The 16,177-nt window shown below is 31.1% G+C and overlaps 1 protein-coding gene across 1 annotated transcript; it reads left to right on the top strand.

The window, feature by feature from the left end:
• The first annotated feature begins 12,043 nt into the window (after positions 1-12,043).
• Positions 12,044-14,288, top strand: LOC102667880 (uncharacterized). Its single transcript, XM_006599126.4, has 5 exons — positions 12,044-12,272; positions 12,378-12,456; positions 12,957-13,399; positions 13,659-13,896; positions 14,017-14,288. The coding sequence occupies exons 1-5, from the start codon at positions 12,267-12,269 to the stop codon at positions 14,034-14,036; spliced, it is 786 nt and encodes a 261-aa protein (XP_006599189.1). The 5' UTR covers positions 12,044-12,266; the 3' UTR covers positions 14,037-14,288.
• Positions 14,289-16,177: the final 1,889 nt, after the last annotated feature.

Here is a 16,177-nt window from a genome sequence, read left to right as displayed (position 1 = left end):
CCAGCCACAACTCAGCACCACAACTCAACTTCATCATAGGCATCATGTAGGAAACTTAGAAAGCAAAAAAAAACTTCAAGAACAAGACTACTTCTAGGAATTGATTTAGAACATGTTATGAACTAAATAACATGCATGAATTAGACTCAAAATTCAAAAGATAGACTAAGAATGACAAGAATACATGAACAAATGTATCTAGAATTCAATCAACAAAATAAAATTCAACACAAACTTAGAACATAATGTGACAATTACTATGACTAAACATGACTCTAAGACAACATGGATTAAGTGATTTACACTTAGATTTTTGTGTTTTTTTTTTTCTAATCAATATTTTGGAACAAAATTTAGATCTACAGGTTCAGCACAAGAATATTATGAATGAAAATTGATAGAACCTAAAATCAACACAAAAACAAGATTCAAGAGTAGATCTACAAAATTTGAACCATAGAAATGCAAGAACAAGTGTAGATCTAAGATTTAATCGGTTTATTTTTTTTAATCTACTCTAAACAGCACCAAACCACAAGACAATGGAGGATATACATGGAGAATAAGATGAAGAACAAGGAATTAAAGAGAATTCACCGAACAAAAAGATAGAGGAAGCAAAAGAACATCACCTAGATGAAGATGCTCTTGATACCACATGATGCAAGCTCCATTGGAGCTTGTAGGCCTAGGATCTTCTTCATCAATGGATTCCTTTGCTTCTTGTAAGATGAATGGCAGTGGAATGGAGAAAGGGAGAGAGAGAGGAGACGCCACTTCAAGGAGAAGATGAGTCTAGAAGAAGCTCACCACGATAGGAGGCCATGGATAAGAGCTTGGAGGAAGAAGGAGATGGATGAAGGGAGAGGGAGAGAAGAGCACGAAATTTTGTGCTCTAAATGAGCTTTGAAATCTGAAGTTTAATATTCAAATCATCAAATTTCAAAAAAATGCACACACATGACCTCTATTTATAGCCTAAGTGTCACAAAATTGGAGGGAAATTCAAATTTCACTTGAATTTGAAATTGAATTTGTGGAGCCAAACTTTGGAGCCAAAATTTCACTAATTATGATTAGTGAATTTTAGTTATGGTTCAGCCCACTAATCCAAGATCAATTCCAAGATTCTCCACTAAGTGTGCTTAGGTGTCATGAGGCATGAAAAGCATGAAGGACATGCACAAAGTGTGACTATATGATGTGGCAATGGGGTGTAGTAAGCAAATGCTCACCTCCCCCTCTAAAATTTAATTGGATTGGGCTTCTACCAATTCAATTAAATTTATTTCCAACCACACACATCAAATATCCACTTAGTGCATGTGAAATTACAAAACTACCCTTAATACAAAAACTAGTCTAGGTGCCCTAAAATACAAGGGCTGAAAAATCCTATATTTCTAGGGTACCCTACCTACATTATGGAGCCCTAAATACAAGGCCCAAAAATAATGAAACATTAATATAATATTTACAAAGATAAGTGGGCTCGTCCTTAGCCCATGGGCCCGAAATCTACCCTAAGGCTCATAAGAACCCTAGGGCCTTCTCTTGCATCTCTGGCCCAATCTACTTGGAGTTTTTCTATCCAATGCCCTTGCGGGGTAGGACTGCATCAAGTGCTGATGATGGGCCTTCCTTTTCCATGTACCTCTTTCATTAGTTGTTTTGTATATCAAAAATAACAATAATGAAACTAATTTGTTACTGCTTACTAGTTTTAAGTTCTTGTGTGATTGAATATGTTTGTTAATTGAAGATATTCCTCAGGAAAGGTGGCATCGACTTCTCCGATTGTTAAAACCTAGGTCTTTTATTTTTCCTTACTTTTTTTTTAATTTCACATTTATCTTATCTAACACTAACACTGTGATTTTCTAATAAAAGAAAACTTACACTGCGAGTTTTTGTGCAGACTTGTATCAATGGCTTGGTAGATAATTGGTACATGATATGCGAATCCCAAGTTAGTAAAGAAAAGTGCATCTACATTGATGTCTAGCTCCAACAAAGATTATATCATGCTTGAATATTACAACTCCACATCAAGTGGAGGTTAGTCAGCTCATTCATTGCCATTGTGTTGTTGGTATTAGTCATTGTTGTTCAAACCTACATAATCAATGCATTTCATTTCCTACTGTCTTCCATTCTTTGTTGACCTCCATGTCAAGGAATGGACTAGTAGTTTATGGCCAACTTTGCTCCCTAATACCATGCACACTTTAATCCCAGTGCTCAAAATGTCTTCTCTTTTCTTATATATATTTATATAAGATTTTCCTATTTCATTTTACTGGATTCATAACCAAGTTCCATTTGAATTAGGAAATACTACTTATTTCCCTGCAAATTTCACCTGCCTTCTTTCATGGCTTCCTATTCCAACACTTCTGACACTATGTACCTCAGTGTGTCTTGTGTGTTGAAAATATTTGTCATGGTTTTTTTTCATGTCTATTAGCTTCTCACTTTTGGCATGCTTAAAAATTTTAAACTAACTTTTTTATTATTCAACTTTGTTACATAGGACCAATGCCAATTTCTTGGATCAATTCCTTTAGAAAGGTAAATTCACTGTTTCATTTTTTCTCTTTGCTCTTGTATAGTTGGTACATTCTGAAGAGTTAACATTGTGTTATTTAATATGTGTGTGTTCTTGAACATAATTTTATATAATAGGTAGGGTTTTACCTTTCATGTTATAAAATCATGTTTTTCTTTTCTTCCTCTTCAATCTTAGGTAGGACCTTTGAGTTTGACAATGTTGTCACCTTATATGCAAACCTGTTGTCTATATTTTTCTATTTGGTTTGACAGGTTAGAGTCAATATGTTGTCGTGCCAAGGAGACATGGTTAACCAACTTGATAAACATGCTATCAAGGTACTCAAAAGTCATCTGAAATGTAGAATGATTAATTACCATCTAACAAACTTAACCCATTATGATGAAAATAAAGGCTCCTATGAGTAACCCATTGTAGTTCATATCCACTCATTCTCCGAATACAGCTAGCACTACTCTCGTACAATATCACTAAGATAAGTATTAAGTGTTGGAGTGTCTTCTTACATGTGCAATTTTGATGCATTAGTATGGAATTCAGCAATTACTTCATTCTTTATTAACTGAAAAGAATAGACTAAACATGATCATTGTGAATAGAATTTATATCTAAGTATATTATGTCCCAGTCACCTTTATGCAGGCCTCAGAGACTTTATCTCATTGGATGATTTTTTTAGACGATTGGCATATCCAAGGTACTAGAACAATTCAGTTCTGAATTTTGTATGATAAAGGTTGTTTTTCTTTGAATTGAGATTCTATTTGATAGCATTGGACCTTAGAAAATACACAGCTATGCACCGTGTCCAAAATTTCAAGTTTTTTTCTTTAAATTTTATCTACTGACTTCTAACTTTGGTAATGTAATTTGAAAATAGAGAGCAAAGTAGTTAATGTGATCAAGTTTAGTGCAAGAGGATTGTGTTTGTTGTCTGGACAGCTTAATATTGATGCCTCTTTCAAGATTGCTTCCTCAACAGTTAAAACTCCACTTCTTGTCTGGTCATTTATTTCTCTGTAAAGCATTAATATGTTAATATGGTTTTTAATCCAGAATTTTCATGTTTTTCTTCCTATGTGGAATAGTGATATAATTATGCCTTTATTTTCAAACAGAGTCACACAATAACTTGTTTTCAAACAGACCGTCTTAAATGATATATGCCTTTGTTAATCTGGTTACTTTGCATCTACAACTTCATTGTATACAGACCTAGTGTATTAGATTACCAATTTATATATATGATGAAGTTGGAGGGTGTCAAAGTTTTTAAACACTGATGCTTAGCTGTGTATATTGATTATTCAGGAACACCTTAAACAAAGGGATCCATCTTTTGTATTTAGGCTACAGGTAACTTAAGTGATTGAATTGTTACATTGATTCAACTTTCTTATATTTTGTTATTAATGTTCTCTTTCTTCCTTACTTCTATCTTTTCTTAAATTTTCTTATATATTCTAAAGATGAAAATTTGATCACAGGAAACTTTTAGAAATGTATTTTGGAACTATATATTTCATAACAGAAATATACTATTCATCTATCTTTTCATTTTTATTTTCCATTGAATGTATCTTCCTAAATTATTCTTAGCAATTAGCAAATGTTATTTAGAAATGACTGAAAAGGAGTTACGGTGGATTATTTAACCACTCAATTGTATAACAATATTCAGAATGGTTAATGAGTAACCACTTCTTGACTTAATTAACCACTTTAGTATTAACTTGCTCCTAAGGTGCAAATATTTTAATGAATTCATTTTTACCATTTGAAGAGATTTATAACTGGACCAGCATTAGTTTGGATTCTTTTGCAGATGTTTTTGGATATTAATTCAATTCAGTTACATTTGTAAGTTTTGAGGTTTACCTCTTGTGGTGCATAAAAAGGCTTATATACTCTCAGATAAGCTAAGAATCTTCTTCTAGTTGCCTGTGTGTTTAGCATATATTTATACCATCCTAAAATTAACTTCAAATTTCCCTTTGAGTTCTCAAGGGAAACATTTTTGGTCAGCCTTGTGATTTTCTATATCTCTTCAAACTCGCTTTTCTTTCCAAAATCACCTATGAAGTAAACAATGTCTTAAGGACCTGTTGATTGGTCATTTGTTTAGTTGATCCTTAAGTTTGAATACTTAATAGCTTCACCTATAACTGTAAGTCTCCCTTATCGTTTTAAGTTTTTTATATTGTACTCATTCCTGTACTCACAATGCTACTTTTTTTTGGGGCTTTTTTTATTGTCACAGGGTGCTGATAATTCAACACTTTATGGGTGTTGTCTCTTAGTTGAAGAGTTAGTGCAAAAGGTCTGAAGATAGGCGTTTACCAAATGCTATTCTACCACACCTGCGCTATAGGCAGTATGAAAGCTTTAAATCTTCCTGCAGGTCCAAGACATTGATTGTCCAGTACACTTAGTCTGTATTTATGCTAACAAACATTATGTAATGGAGCTTCATGTGCTTTCACATGGATGCGTTTTCTTTTGTGGTCAGATCTGAAAGTACTAATAATAAGAAGTTTTGTACGAGTGTCTGTTTGATGCACTTTAATTCTTTATAGGTTCAAATAAAAGTCCAGTACATTTATTCCTTGACATCATTTAACAGCAGATATGTTAGGTGGATTTTTATTTACGCAGGTGGGAGTCATAAAGTTGTATTTATTAGTATTACTTTATGTTCCCTGGTATATTCTTGTTCATGCTACATGAAATAAGTTGATGTGGAATAATGTAGAGACATAGAATGAGTCACTGTAGCGACTTTCTAACTTCGTATCTGCTGTCGTTTTTTTTTTTTTTTTTTTGAGGTTGCTTTCTGCACATAGAATTCCTATTTTTTCTTTCACATTACTTCTTTCCTTCTAATAAATTATCTTTACTTATCCAACAAACCCAGATGTATTTACACAATTACCTTTTAGAGTGACTGTACTTTACGGTATATTATATATTATATATGGTATAACAAGAATAAGAGCAAAATGAAAATTAACAACTTATTAGATAATCAATTCCTGAATTTTTTAAAATATTTTTTTATTATTTAAAAATTGTATTAGAATATATATGGTAGTTCTTTTACTTTATAGCTAGTGCTGCTCCACGTGGTGGTTTTTGCTTATAAGAAGCAAAACTCAAAATTTAATCTACTACTTAACTACACATGGTGGTTCTTTTGCTTTAATCTACTACTTATACGAATCAATTTTGCATTCATTGATATGGTGATGTGATTAAGGAAACTAAAAACTAAAGAAGTCTAAGTGTTTTTGACTATTATTATTATTATTATTATTATTATTATTATTATTATTATTATTATTTTAGTATTTATCGAACTAATGATGTGAAATGAATGACCATTAGTAATATTATTTGTTGAGATACATTTTACTTACTATTTGCAAATGAATTTTTTTAATATATTCTAAATAATTATTATGTTATACATTTTTGAAATTTTAGTGTCATGCATTAATTAATTATTCTGATTATTGTTTTTAATGTTGATTTTTATGGAAAAGAATATAAATTTTATTTTCTATCTTTTCTTTGGTGTTTGACTCATGGTATTCCCATATGAAATTTATTATTTTAAATTTTTTTAAAATTATATATTTTTTTTAAAAAAGACATTATAAGATGGTTTTTTGAAAAACTGTCTTAGAATATCTATATTTTAAGACGATTTTTGTAAAAACTGTCTTAGAATGTTCAATTTATTTTTTTGTTAAAAAAACATTCTGAGATGGTTCTTCGAAAAATCGTCTTAGAATGTTTACACTCTAAAATGATTTTTGCAAAAACCTTCTTAGAACCTTCAATTTATTTTTATTTTTGTTTTAAAAAAATACATTCTAAGAGGGTTCTTTCAAAAATCATCTTATAATGCTCAATTTTTTTATTTTTTTATTTTTTGAAAAAATATATTCTAAGAGACGGTTTTCACCGGTGAAAACCGTCTTAGAATGATGATTCTAATACAATTTTTTTTTCTTGAAAACCGTCTTAGAATTGTAGTTTTTTTAAGACGGTTTTTTGAGAATCGTCATCATAAATGTGAACATTCTACGACGTTGCCTATGACGACGGTTAATAACCGACGTAGAATGTGGTAAATAACCAACGTAGAATGTGTTTTTTTTAGTAGTGATATTGGCCAAAAATCTTGAAGTTGACATGAAAGTTTAGATCAATTTTTTCGGCTTATCAAAATTCACCAAAAGGGGTTACTGGTGTTTCTCCTTTTAAGTTGGTTTATGGGCATGTGATCGAGGTCGTACCCGAATCAAATAAACATTAGAATGCAATAACTAGGAAGTGATCCTAGGTTGTTTCCCAACGAGCAATAACTAACCAAATGTTCATAATATGCTTCGTTATAACAGTAACAATTGGTGGGGGGGTGTGTTTGTTTTGTGAGTTTAAGAACAAGCAGATTGGAATACGAAATTAATAGTATTAAAAATGTGTTGTTTCCTCTGATTCAGAAGTCACTCTCTTATCCTAGGTTATGAGGATTTCACTCCTGGCAGTTAACCACTTAATCCAACCTTAATTTAATTTACTAAGCTAAAATCAATTTAGGGTTGTCAATATGTGATTAAGCAACACAAACATCAATTAACCCCTTGTTCATTAAGCACAAACGTAATTTAAGCACAAAGACAATTAATCGAACACGAAGCGTGCACAGATTAACAGAGCGCATGTGGGTTAATTGGTGAAGGGAAAACCGATAGGAGAGCAACATTAAAAACAGAACCTCAAAGAGAATTATGCTTCATCCTCAGAGGGAAACAACACTAGAAATTTAGTCTTCCATAAGTTCAACAAAAGCAGAAAACATAAATGAAGCTAAAGGCAGAAAACGAAAATGAAACTAAAGGCAGAAGAAGGAACAAAAACGAAATTGCGATTAGAAGCAGAAAATGGAAAAATGCATTCACGTGAACAGTAATACAAAGCTCCAAACGTAAAAACCTAAAACTCCTGAATAATAGAATAGCCTCACGAATCCCAAGGCTACTATTTATAAGGATCGCTCAAAGTCACTGGGCCTCATTACATTATTTTGGCCTAAAACGAAATAAAAATACTAAATAAAAATTGAACGCAATAAAATGAAATTAGACGAAATCTAATATAACTGTCTTCTCTCTTCAAGTCCATTGTAGCTCAGCCCAATTGCTTATAATTATCCTGAAATTGAATTAAAAACACCAAATTAGTCAAGTGGGCCCAATTGATAAAATTGAATAATAAATTTGACAATTAGAGTTAATCAGTAATTAAATTGGTGACAAAAAGGGTTAAGAAATAGGAGAAAATAATGACACATCAGCATGAATTAGTTTTTCCTATCGAAATAAATCTAAATTCGATTCAAATTCAAAAATAGAATGAATCCTTGTCCAAGACTATTGGGATATGATGTATGACAAGTTAAGTACCTTGGATGAAGAACATTTTATTTCTCTAGAAAACATTATTCATCAAAAATAAAAAGTTGCTAAACTCTATAATAAAAAATGTGTGGATTTTTTTTTTCGAATTAGAGATTTGGTTTGAAAAGTTATATTACCAATTGATAAGAAATCAAAAGTTCTTGGTAAATGGTCACCTAACTGGGATGAACCATATGTTATCGAAAATATTTGTTCAAGAAATGCTTATGCAATTCGAGAAGTAAATATAGAGAGTTATATTGGTTCAATAAATGGAAAGTATTTAAAAATATACAGACCAACAATAACTAAAACAAACATTCCCACCATGTAGAAAGTTAATAGTGCAATTTGATATGCAAAACTTCAATTAGGCAAGGTATTATAGTGACATTCAAATAATTGCTACAAAAATACTGTTATAAAAAAAAGTAATATTCGAACACACTATTTTTGGGGGGGACATTTGTTATCTTTGTTATGTAAATTTTTTCTACACTATGGAACATATATATAGTTTTGATGGACTTGTCTCAAGAGAAATAAAAGAGTGGATTTGAAACTGATCGATATATGAAACAAAATTCGAGAAGTTGAATTCGCCGTTGAAAGAATTTATTTCGATAGAGATTGGCGTTTTCAATGACTTTATTCAAGCACATGTGGAGTTTAAAAGCGCTCAGAAGCAAGGCAATTTCAAATTTTGAAAGGGGTTATAAAAGAAGTTACGTAAAGACACCAAATAACATTAAATTTGTGTAGTTAGAAATATTGTACACGTTTTGAAATCATAAATTTGACCATTAGAATTAGAAGTATATAAAAAAGACCTTTGACTAACAATTTTTGGTGGATTGAATCGTATCACCTAATTCTTCAAACCCCAACAACACTTCACATCGAAATTGATTACTGGTTCAAAAGGTCATCATGTATGTGTTCATTTTTACCTTTTATGACTTGATGTCTCTTTACTTTATTATATCTTTCTAAACCTTTACTTTTTTCAATCTTCATTTCTTTTCAAAATCTTTACTTACCCATCTCTACTTTTGATTACTTATAAAATCACTATAGGAATCAAAATAATTATTAAAATAACCTTCAAATCAAAACACTATTATAAAATATATTTATAAATTATCTTACAAATCGTTATTATTTTATCAAAATTATTATTATTAAATATATTAAGCATTAAACAATTCTCAAATTGAAAATTATAAACTTATTTTATTTGATTAAAAAACTTACAATTCAGAATAAATTTTATATATTATTTTTAAATATTTATTTATCAATAAAATCATTTAATAAAAATTATTTAATTTATTTTAAAAATATATTCAAGAAGTAACTACAATATTCATGATTAACAAGTTAACAAAATTACTACTCCATTGATACGATAAAAGGTTCACGTACATTTATGAATAATGAAACCTGAAAAAAAAAATCTTTCTCGTAGAAATTATGCCACGTCATATTTAATAAGCAATGGTTGACAAAGAAACACATCGTAGGGGGATCTGGTATTCATTTGATTCAACATGTGCAGAAGATAAACATCGAAATCGTAGTATTTAATAAGCAATACGTGGGGCTTACACAGTTTTCATAGAATGCATGTCCCCATTTGAAGACGTTTTTAAATTCTCGTGTCTTCTTCAGTCTCATGTGAAATTGATGGCTCTCCAATTTGCACCCACAAGAACAAATCACAGACGAAAATATCTTTGTGAGTGACACGTACACTTTCTGTACTACACTTTTTCTAATACATATTTTTTTTTATTGATTAAAATTTATAAAAAACAATAAAATTTAAAAAGACTTATTGATTAAGAAATGAAATTTATAATATATATATATATATATATATATATATATATATATAAGTCAATAATGGAGAACGTATTAAAAAGAGTATAAACATAGCATTTTTTTTAATAAAATTCAAATATCTTTGGCTCGTACGCTACGACATGGTCAATTCAACGTTTGTATCATGTTGAAACATTCTCATAGGAAGTCCGGATGGTGGAAAGGCTGTGAATGCAGGTATGTTGACACATTCTCCCTACACAAGTATGGGTACGAGAATTGACTATAATATAATGTTATATGATATATAATTACCATAATCTCTGTAAAAAAAATTAAGATACAGTTAAAATAACATCAAGAAAAATACAATAATATTTATAAATATTTATTTTTGATTAATTTTTCTCGTTTTGTTTGTTTTTCTTAATATAAAAACTATTGATTAAAAACTATTTATAATGTTATATGATATATAATTACCATAATGTCGTTTTGTTTGTTTTTCTTAATAAGTCTTTTTCCTAATATAAAAACTATTTATATTAGTTTATCATCATCTTTAATGTCCTAAAAAACTCATAAAAAATATAATCATTATTAAATTTAAATAAAAATGTTATATTCAAGTTACCATAAAGACTTAAAAAAAGTTACAATAACAATCCTTTCATTATCCAATATACATTAGGTTTTGGACCAATCTTAGTTCTTTTATTATGTTTGTTATTATTTTTAATTAATCTTTTCCATCAAATATCATTGTTAAGTGATGATATGACAATCATGCGACTTTTATGTGAATTATTAGTTTGATGAAATAGCCAATGATAAAATATTACTTGTTTGAGATATTTTGTAATGGTTGAAAGGCACTACAAATTTTTTAACAATTTAAAAATTTGAAGGAAAAAAAGAGAGACAAAGATGCAATATTAAGCAAAACCTATAACCCTCAATATACACAAATCAACAACCAATTGAACCATGATCCAACATACAAAATCAACAAAATTAGCAAGAAAAAGGAAAGTCATAAACTATTGAACACATGAATCAAATTAATTTCTAAGAACCGATACTAGAGAATCATATTCTTTATGTTCCAAACCCTAATCCCTTACCTTACTTCTCAAACACAAGCTAAACCTTTCAATTTTCAACTTACTTCCCTAAACCCTTTTGCTCCATGGGTAACACAATTCGGAGAGGGTGAACATGAGGTGGCGGTGGTGGCAAGAGAGCAAGGCGGCAACATGTGTTCCGATGTTGCAAGAATTTTCTAGAGAGATGTTGATTTGTGTTGTGAGTTGTTGATTTTGCTTATAATAAATCTCCTTTGTTTTTTTTTTTTCCAATTTTTTAATCCTTTACTAGCAGTTTTACACTGTTAGAAAATTTGTAGTGCCTTAGAATCACAAGAAAATATCACGAACTAGTAACATTTCACCTCGTGACTCATATATACGTCAAAAAATGGACTAAGAATGATTAAAAAAATGTTGAGAGACTAAAAAAGTGAGTTTTGTAAAAAAAAAAAAAGGACTAAGAATGATAAAAAAAAATGTTGAAAGACTAAAAGTGATTTTTGTAAAAAGGTCAAGGATTAAACACATAGCTTATAAAAAATTTCCCACCATGTTAAAGTAGTTAATGACGTGGTAACTCATGTGACTTGCCAACAGGACTACTCCAATATCCCTTATGGCAATAGTTGACTAAAGAGACCAAAAATATAAATGGAAAAATAGATTAAGGACTGAGATTGATTAAAATTTTGATTAGAAAGTAAAGTAAAAATTTTAAAAAAAATTTATGTAAAAAAATATTAAATCCTTTCAAAAACCATATCATGCATATATATATATATATATATATATATATATATATATATAACAAATTTATAATATTATTTTTATCTCTTTATATCGTATAACTCTTTTATTTTATATTTTCTCTCTTCATTTTATCATGTTTTATTTTAAAAAATACAAATACAATTTCTGTCTTCAATTGACGGCCCATATTTTGTTGGGGTTCTAATCACATGACCAACAACATACAAGTGTATGGCTATGGACCACGCTACATAAGCTGAAACAATTGATTAAATCAAGTCCTTTTAGCTTTACATCCGCCACTCGATCGTGTTATGTATAATTATATATATAAGGTTCATGCTACTCAAAATCATCAGCAAACATTCCCCACCCACCTGGTTTTTATCACGACATTCCTTAAAATCATTGCAATTTAATTTTTGTCATATCTTATATCGAAGGCCTCAAAGACTAGACAGCACAGAAAGATCTGCAAAACCCGTTTCTTTTGACAACACAGTCTAAGAAAAGACCATCACTCCAAAGATATAATATATAAAGTGGCATAATAGTTGGCACGTAGCAATGCAGGTATATATGCTAATTAGTTGTTAGTAGTGTATTGATGCATGTTGATGGAATTTGAAGCAATCATTATTTACATGAAAGCTGATTTGTAATTATGTACTATAACAGATTCTTCAATGGATCTCCAAAGGGACAAATGATCATGAAATAGGCCGGAGTTCTCCCAACGACTGGAAAGCAATTAGAGGTAGCCATTCTTATAAATTTTGTTTATGAATAAAATATTTTTTCATTACTTAAAATATTTTAATTTATTAGTTTAGTCTTTATTAAAATTTTATATATTTTTAGTCCTTACATTTATAAAAATGATATAGTTTTAGTCTCTTATTAATTATTAGGGATTAAAAAACACATGTTTTTGTTAAAATATTTAAGGACTAGAAATGTACATATAATTTTTTTTTTATAGAAAGTAAACTCAATATCTTCAAATATTTTGAGGAAAAATCATATTTTACTCTTTATTTATTTATATCTAGCGTGTACGGTTCTTAACATCTTTAATATAAAAAATGAACAATTCATTTCCTTGTATTAATTTTTTACACCTTTACACTATGACATATCTCCAAAACCTTACAATTATTCCACCCATTTGACTGTATAAGGGGTGTATAGTTCAAAATAGCGTGAAAAACATGTATCATAAACCCTCATCATTATCCTTTTATGATGTTGTTTCAGATAAAAAAGCTGAAGGACAAGATATAATTACAGTTAGGCATCATAGGGCGCATCAAGGAACAAAGACAATCGAAGGGAGGAAGCTTGGCAGCAAGAACTTGAAACTGTTTATTTTTATATGCGGAAAAGACATTCCGAAGGCTTGTTTTTACAGAACCCTCGACTTAAACAGAATAAGAAACTTGAATAGAAGAAGGCATTTTATCCACTCTATGAATATGAAGAGAGAAGAATTATCAGGAGTAGGAAAGAAGGTTTTGCCTATAAGTGAAGCATCATTGTCCAAAACAACTGAAAGAAATAGTGAACAATATTGTGTCACCGCTGAAACAAAGGATCGAACTAAAGGTGATAGAAATAAGCTAATTTCAAGAATGAAAGAGCTACTTAGAAGGGTTGCTGCAACAAAAACAGACGAAAGAGAAAGTTTCTATGATCAAAAGGTAATTTTTTTAAACCCTTTCCTATACCCTTTCAGTGGCTCATATATAAAGAAAGAATCCATTGTTTTGTCCACTAGACATTGAGATTTTGTAAACAAAGATAAAACTCACTTCAATGTTATTTATGTCACGAATCGAAAGGATATCCTTATTGTATGCTAAAATAAAACCATTTAATATTGTTCAGCTATGTAATTTCTCAGTTGAATTTGACTACTCCAAATAAATTAATTAGTGGACATCGTCAAATTCTTAACAGGTTTTACATTTTAGAAGACAAGGAAACATAGAAGCATTTCCTGAAGATGATCAACGCATCAGTGAATCACCCAAGATCAGTTTGACGTGGGATGTGGAAACCTCTTCTGTCCACTCACTGGCTACTTGGTCTGAAAATGTTCAAACCAAGATTTCACATTCACATACTTACATCCCTCGTAGAGAGAGTAGTGGCATCACTTGTAGAAAAGAAAACTGGATCACCACAGATTCTGAATGTAAGTTAGACATCCCTTTCTCTCTCTGTGTATATATATTTGATACTTGTAGTCGTTGTCCTTGTATCTATGCCATTAACCAAATACTTGACTAACCCTTTAGTACATTTTTGTTGGCAGTTGTGGTGCTGGAACTATGAAGAAAAGTATCTAAGGAAGATATTCTATTATTCTATGGATGATGGAACTTTTCAGCAAACAATCAACTTCATGAGTTAATGCTCTGTCTATGGGTTTTTGTATACCTAATTTGATAATCACGGAATTCCTAGTTGCTTCACTTAAAATAGTTAGATTGGTTTGGCAAGAAAAGTTGTAACATCAATATTCTGTGATGCACCTAATGTTTATCGAACTTATTTTCCTTATGTCTGAAATGGCTATGTTTGGCATCTACATTATGAGGTTCTTAATTGGCTTAATTAATATTGAAGAGTTTACCCGTCAACAAGAGTGTTTCAAGTAATTTTTTCCACCATGTTATAGAAGACTAAACAATCTTGATAGGTACAATATGAGGTTTTCATTAGTGTGACACACACACACATATATATACACACACACATTCGCTAGAAACAAAGTATTCGGGCTATTGTAACATTCCTAATATTGTTGTCTTCTAGGAAGCTCATACATTATGATACTTTACACGATGATATTTTACTCAATATTTTTATTGGTGAAAACCCTCCACCAATCAGAACCCTTAATAGGTAGTCCTTTCTGACACCTCGACAATCACCTTTGGCTGCTCTCGGGATCATTGACTGTCTTTACAAACCAACAATAAACTTTTCAGCATGTTTTATCTTCACTCACACACTTTCCAAGAAACTTTGCAGAAGGTCACTCGTCCCGTAATTGCTCCTAGCCAAACACGCTTGACTGTGGAATTCTTAAGTGATAGGATACCGAAAAGTAGATACATCTTTTTAGTATAGGTAATATCAATTAATTCCTTTAATTTAACCTCAATTGTACAGTCTTGTACTTGCATAGCCTCTAGATCACTCTCATTCCTGTGTAATTCTAACCGGGTGTTGCATGCCCACCAGCTTCCTCTTGGTTCTTCCTCGAACCACATCGTACTCGGAGAGAGATATACACTGATACCATTTATAACATCCCTAATACCATTTATAACATCCTTGATTGTCGACTTCTTGATGAGTCACACTCTACAATACTTCGCATAGTGACACTTCACTCAACTTTCTTGTTGGTTAGAACCCTCAACGGTCAGAACCCTCCCTAGGTAACCTTTTCGGTGTGCTTTGTTTTCACTCACACACTTCCTAGAAAACTACCCAGAAGGTCACCCATCTCGTAATTGCTCCAAGCCAAACACACTTAACTAAGAAGTTCGTAAGTGATAGGCTACCGAAAAGTAGATGCATCTTGTTACTATAGGTAGTACCAATTCATTCCTTTAATCTAACCTCAACTACAATGTCCCATACTAGCCCAGCCTCTAGATCCCTTTCATTTTAGTGTGATTTGCATGAGGTATTACATGTGGTTCCATTCGTGTGAATCACATCAAAATGAGAGGGATGCAGAGGTTGTGCAAGTATGAGACTATACAATTAAGGATGACTTCAATGAATTAATTGATACTACCTATACCAACAAGATGTATCTACTTTTTGGTAGCCTATCAATTAACAACTCCAAAATTAAGTGTAATTGGCTTGGAGTGGGATGGGTGACTTTTTGGGAAGTTTCCCACAAAACCATGTGAGTGAGGACAAAACACGCTGTAAAGTCTCGTGTTGGTTTGTAGGGATAGTCATTGATCATGAAAATAGATGAAGCAAAAATTTGAGGTCTCAAAAGAGGCTACCTATGGAGGGTTCTGACCAACAAGGAAGTTGAGTTAAGTGTCACCATGTGAAGTGTTGTAGAGTGTGAGTTGTCAAGATGTTAACAATTAGGGGCATTATAAATGATATCAGAGCAAACGTTTCTTCTAGTATTGTGTGGTTCGAGGATGAACCAAGCGAAATCTGGTGGCATGTAACACCTTGTGCGAATCACACTGAAATGAAAAGGATATAAAGATTATGCCAGTATAGAAATGTACAGTTCAAGATGACTTAAATGAATTAATTGTACTACCTATACCAACAAGATGCATTTAATTTTCGGTAGCGTATCACTTAAGAACTCCATAGTTAAACGTTCTTGGCTTCAAGTAGTTTTGGGATGATTGACTCTCTAAGAAATTTCCTAGAAAGCGTGTGAGTTAGGACAAATCATGCTAAAAAGTCTCATGTTGGTT

Source organism: Glycine max, chromosome 16 (genome assembly GCF_000004515.6).
Source record: "Glycine max cultivar Williams 82 chromosome 16, Glycine_max_v4.0, whole genome shotgun sequence".
NCBI lineage: Eukaryota > Viridiplantae > Streptophyta > Magnoliopsida > Fabales > Fabaceae > Glycine > Glycine max.
This window is presented reverse-complemented; position numbering and strand designations above follow the sequence as displayed.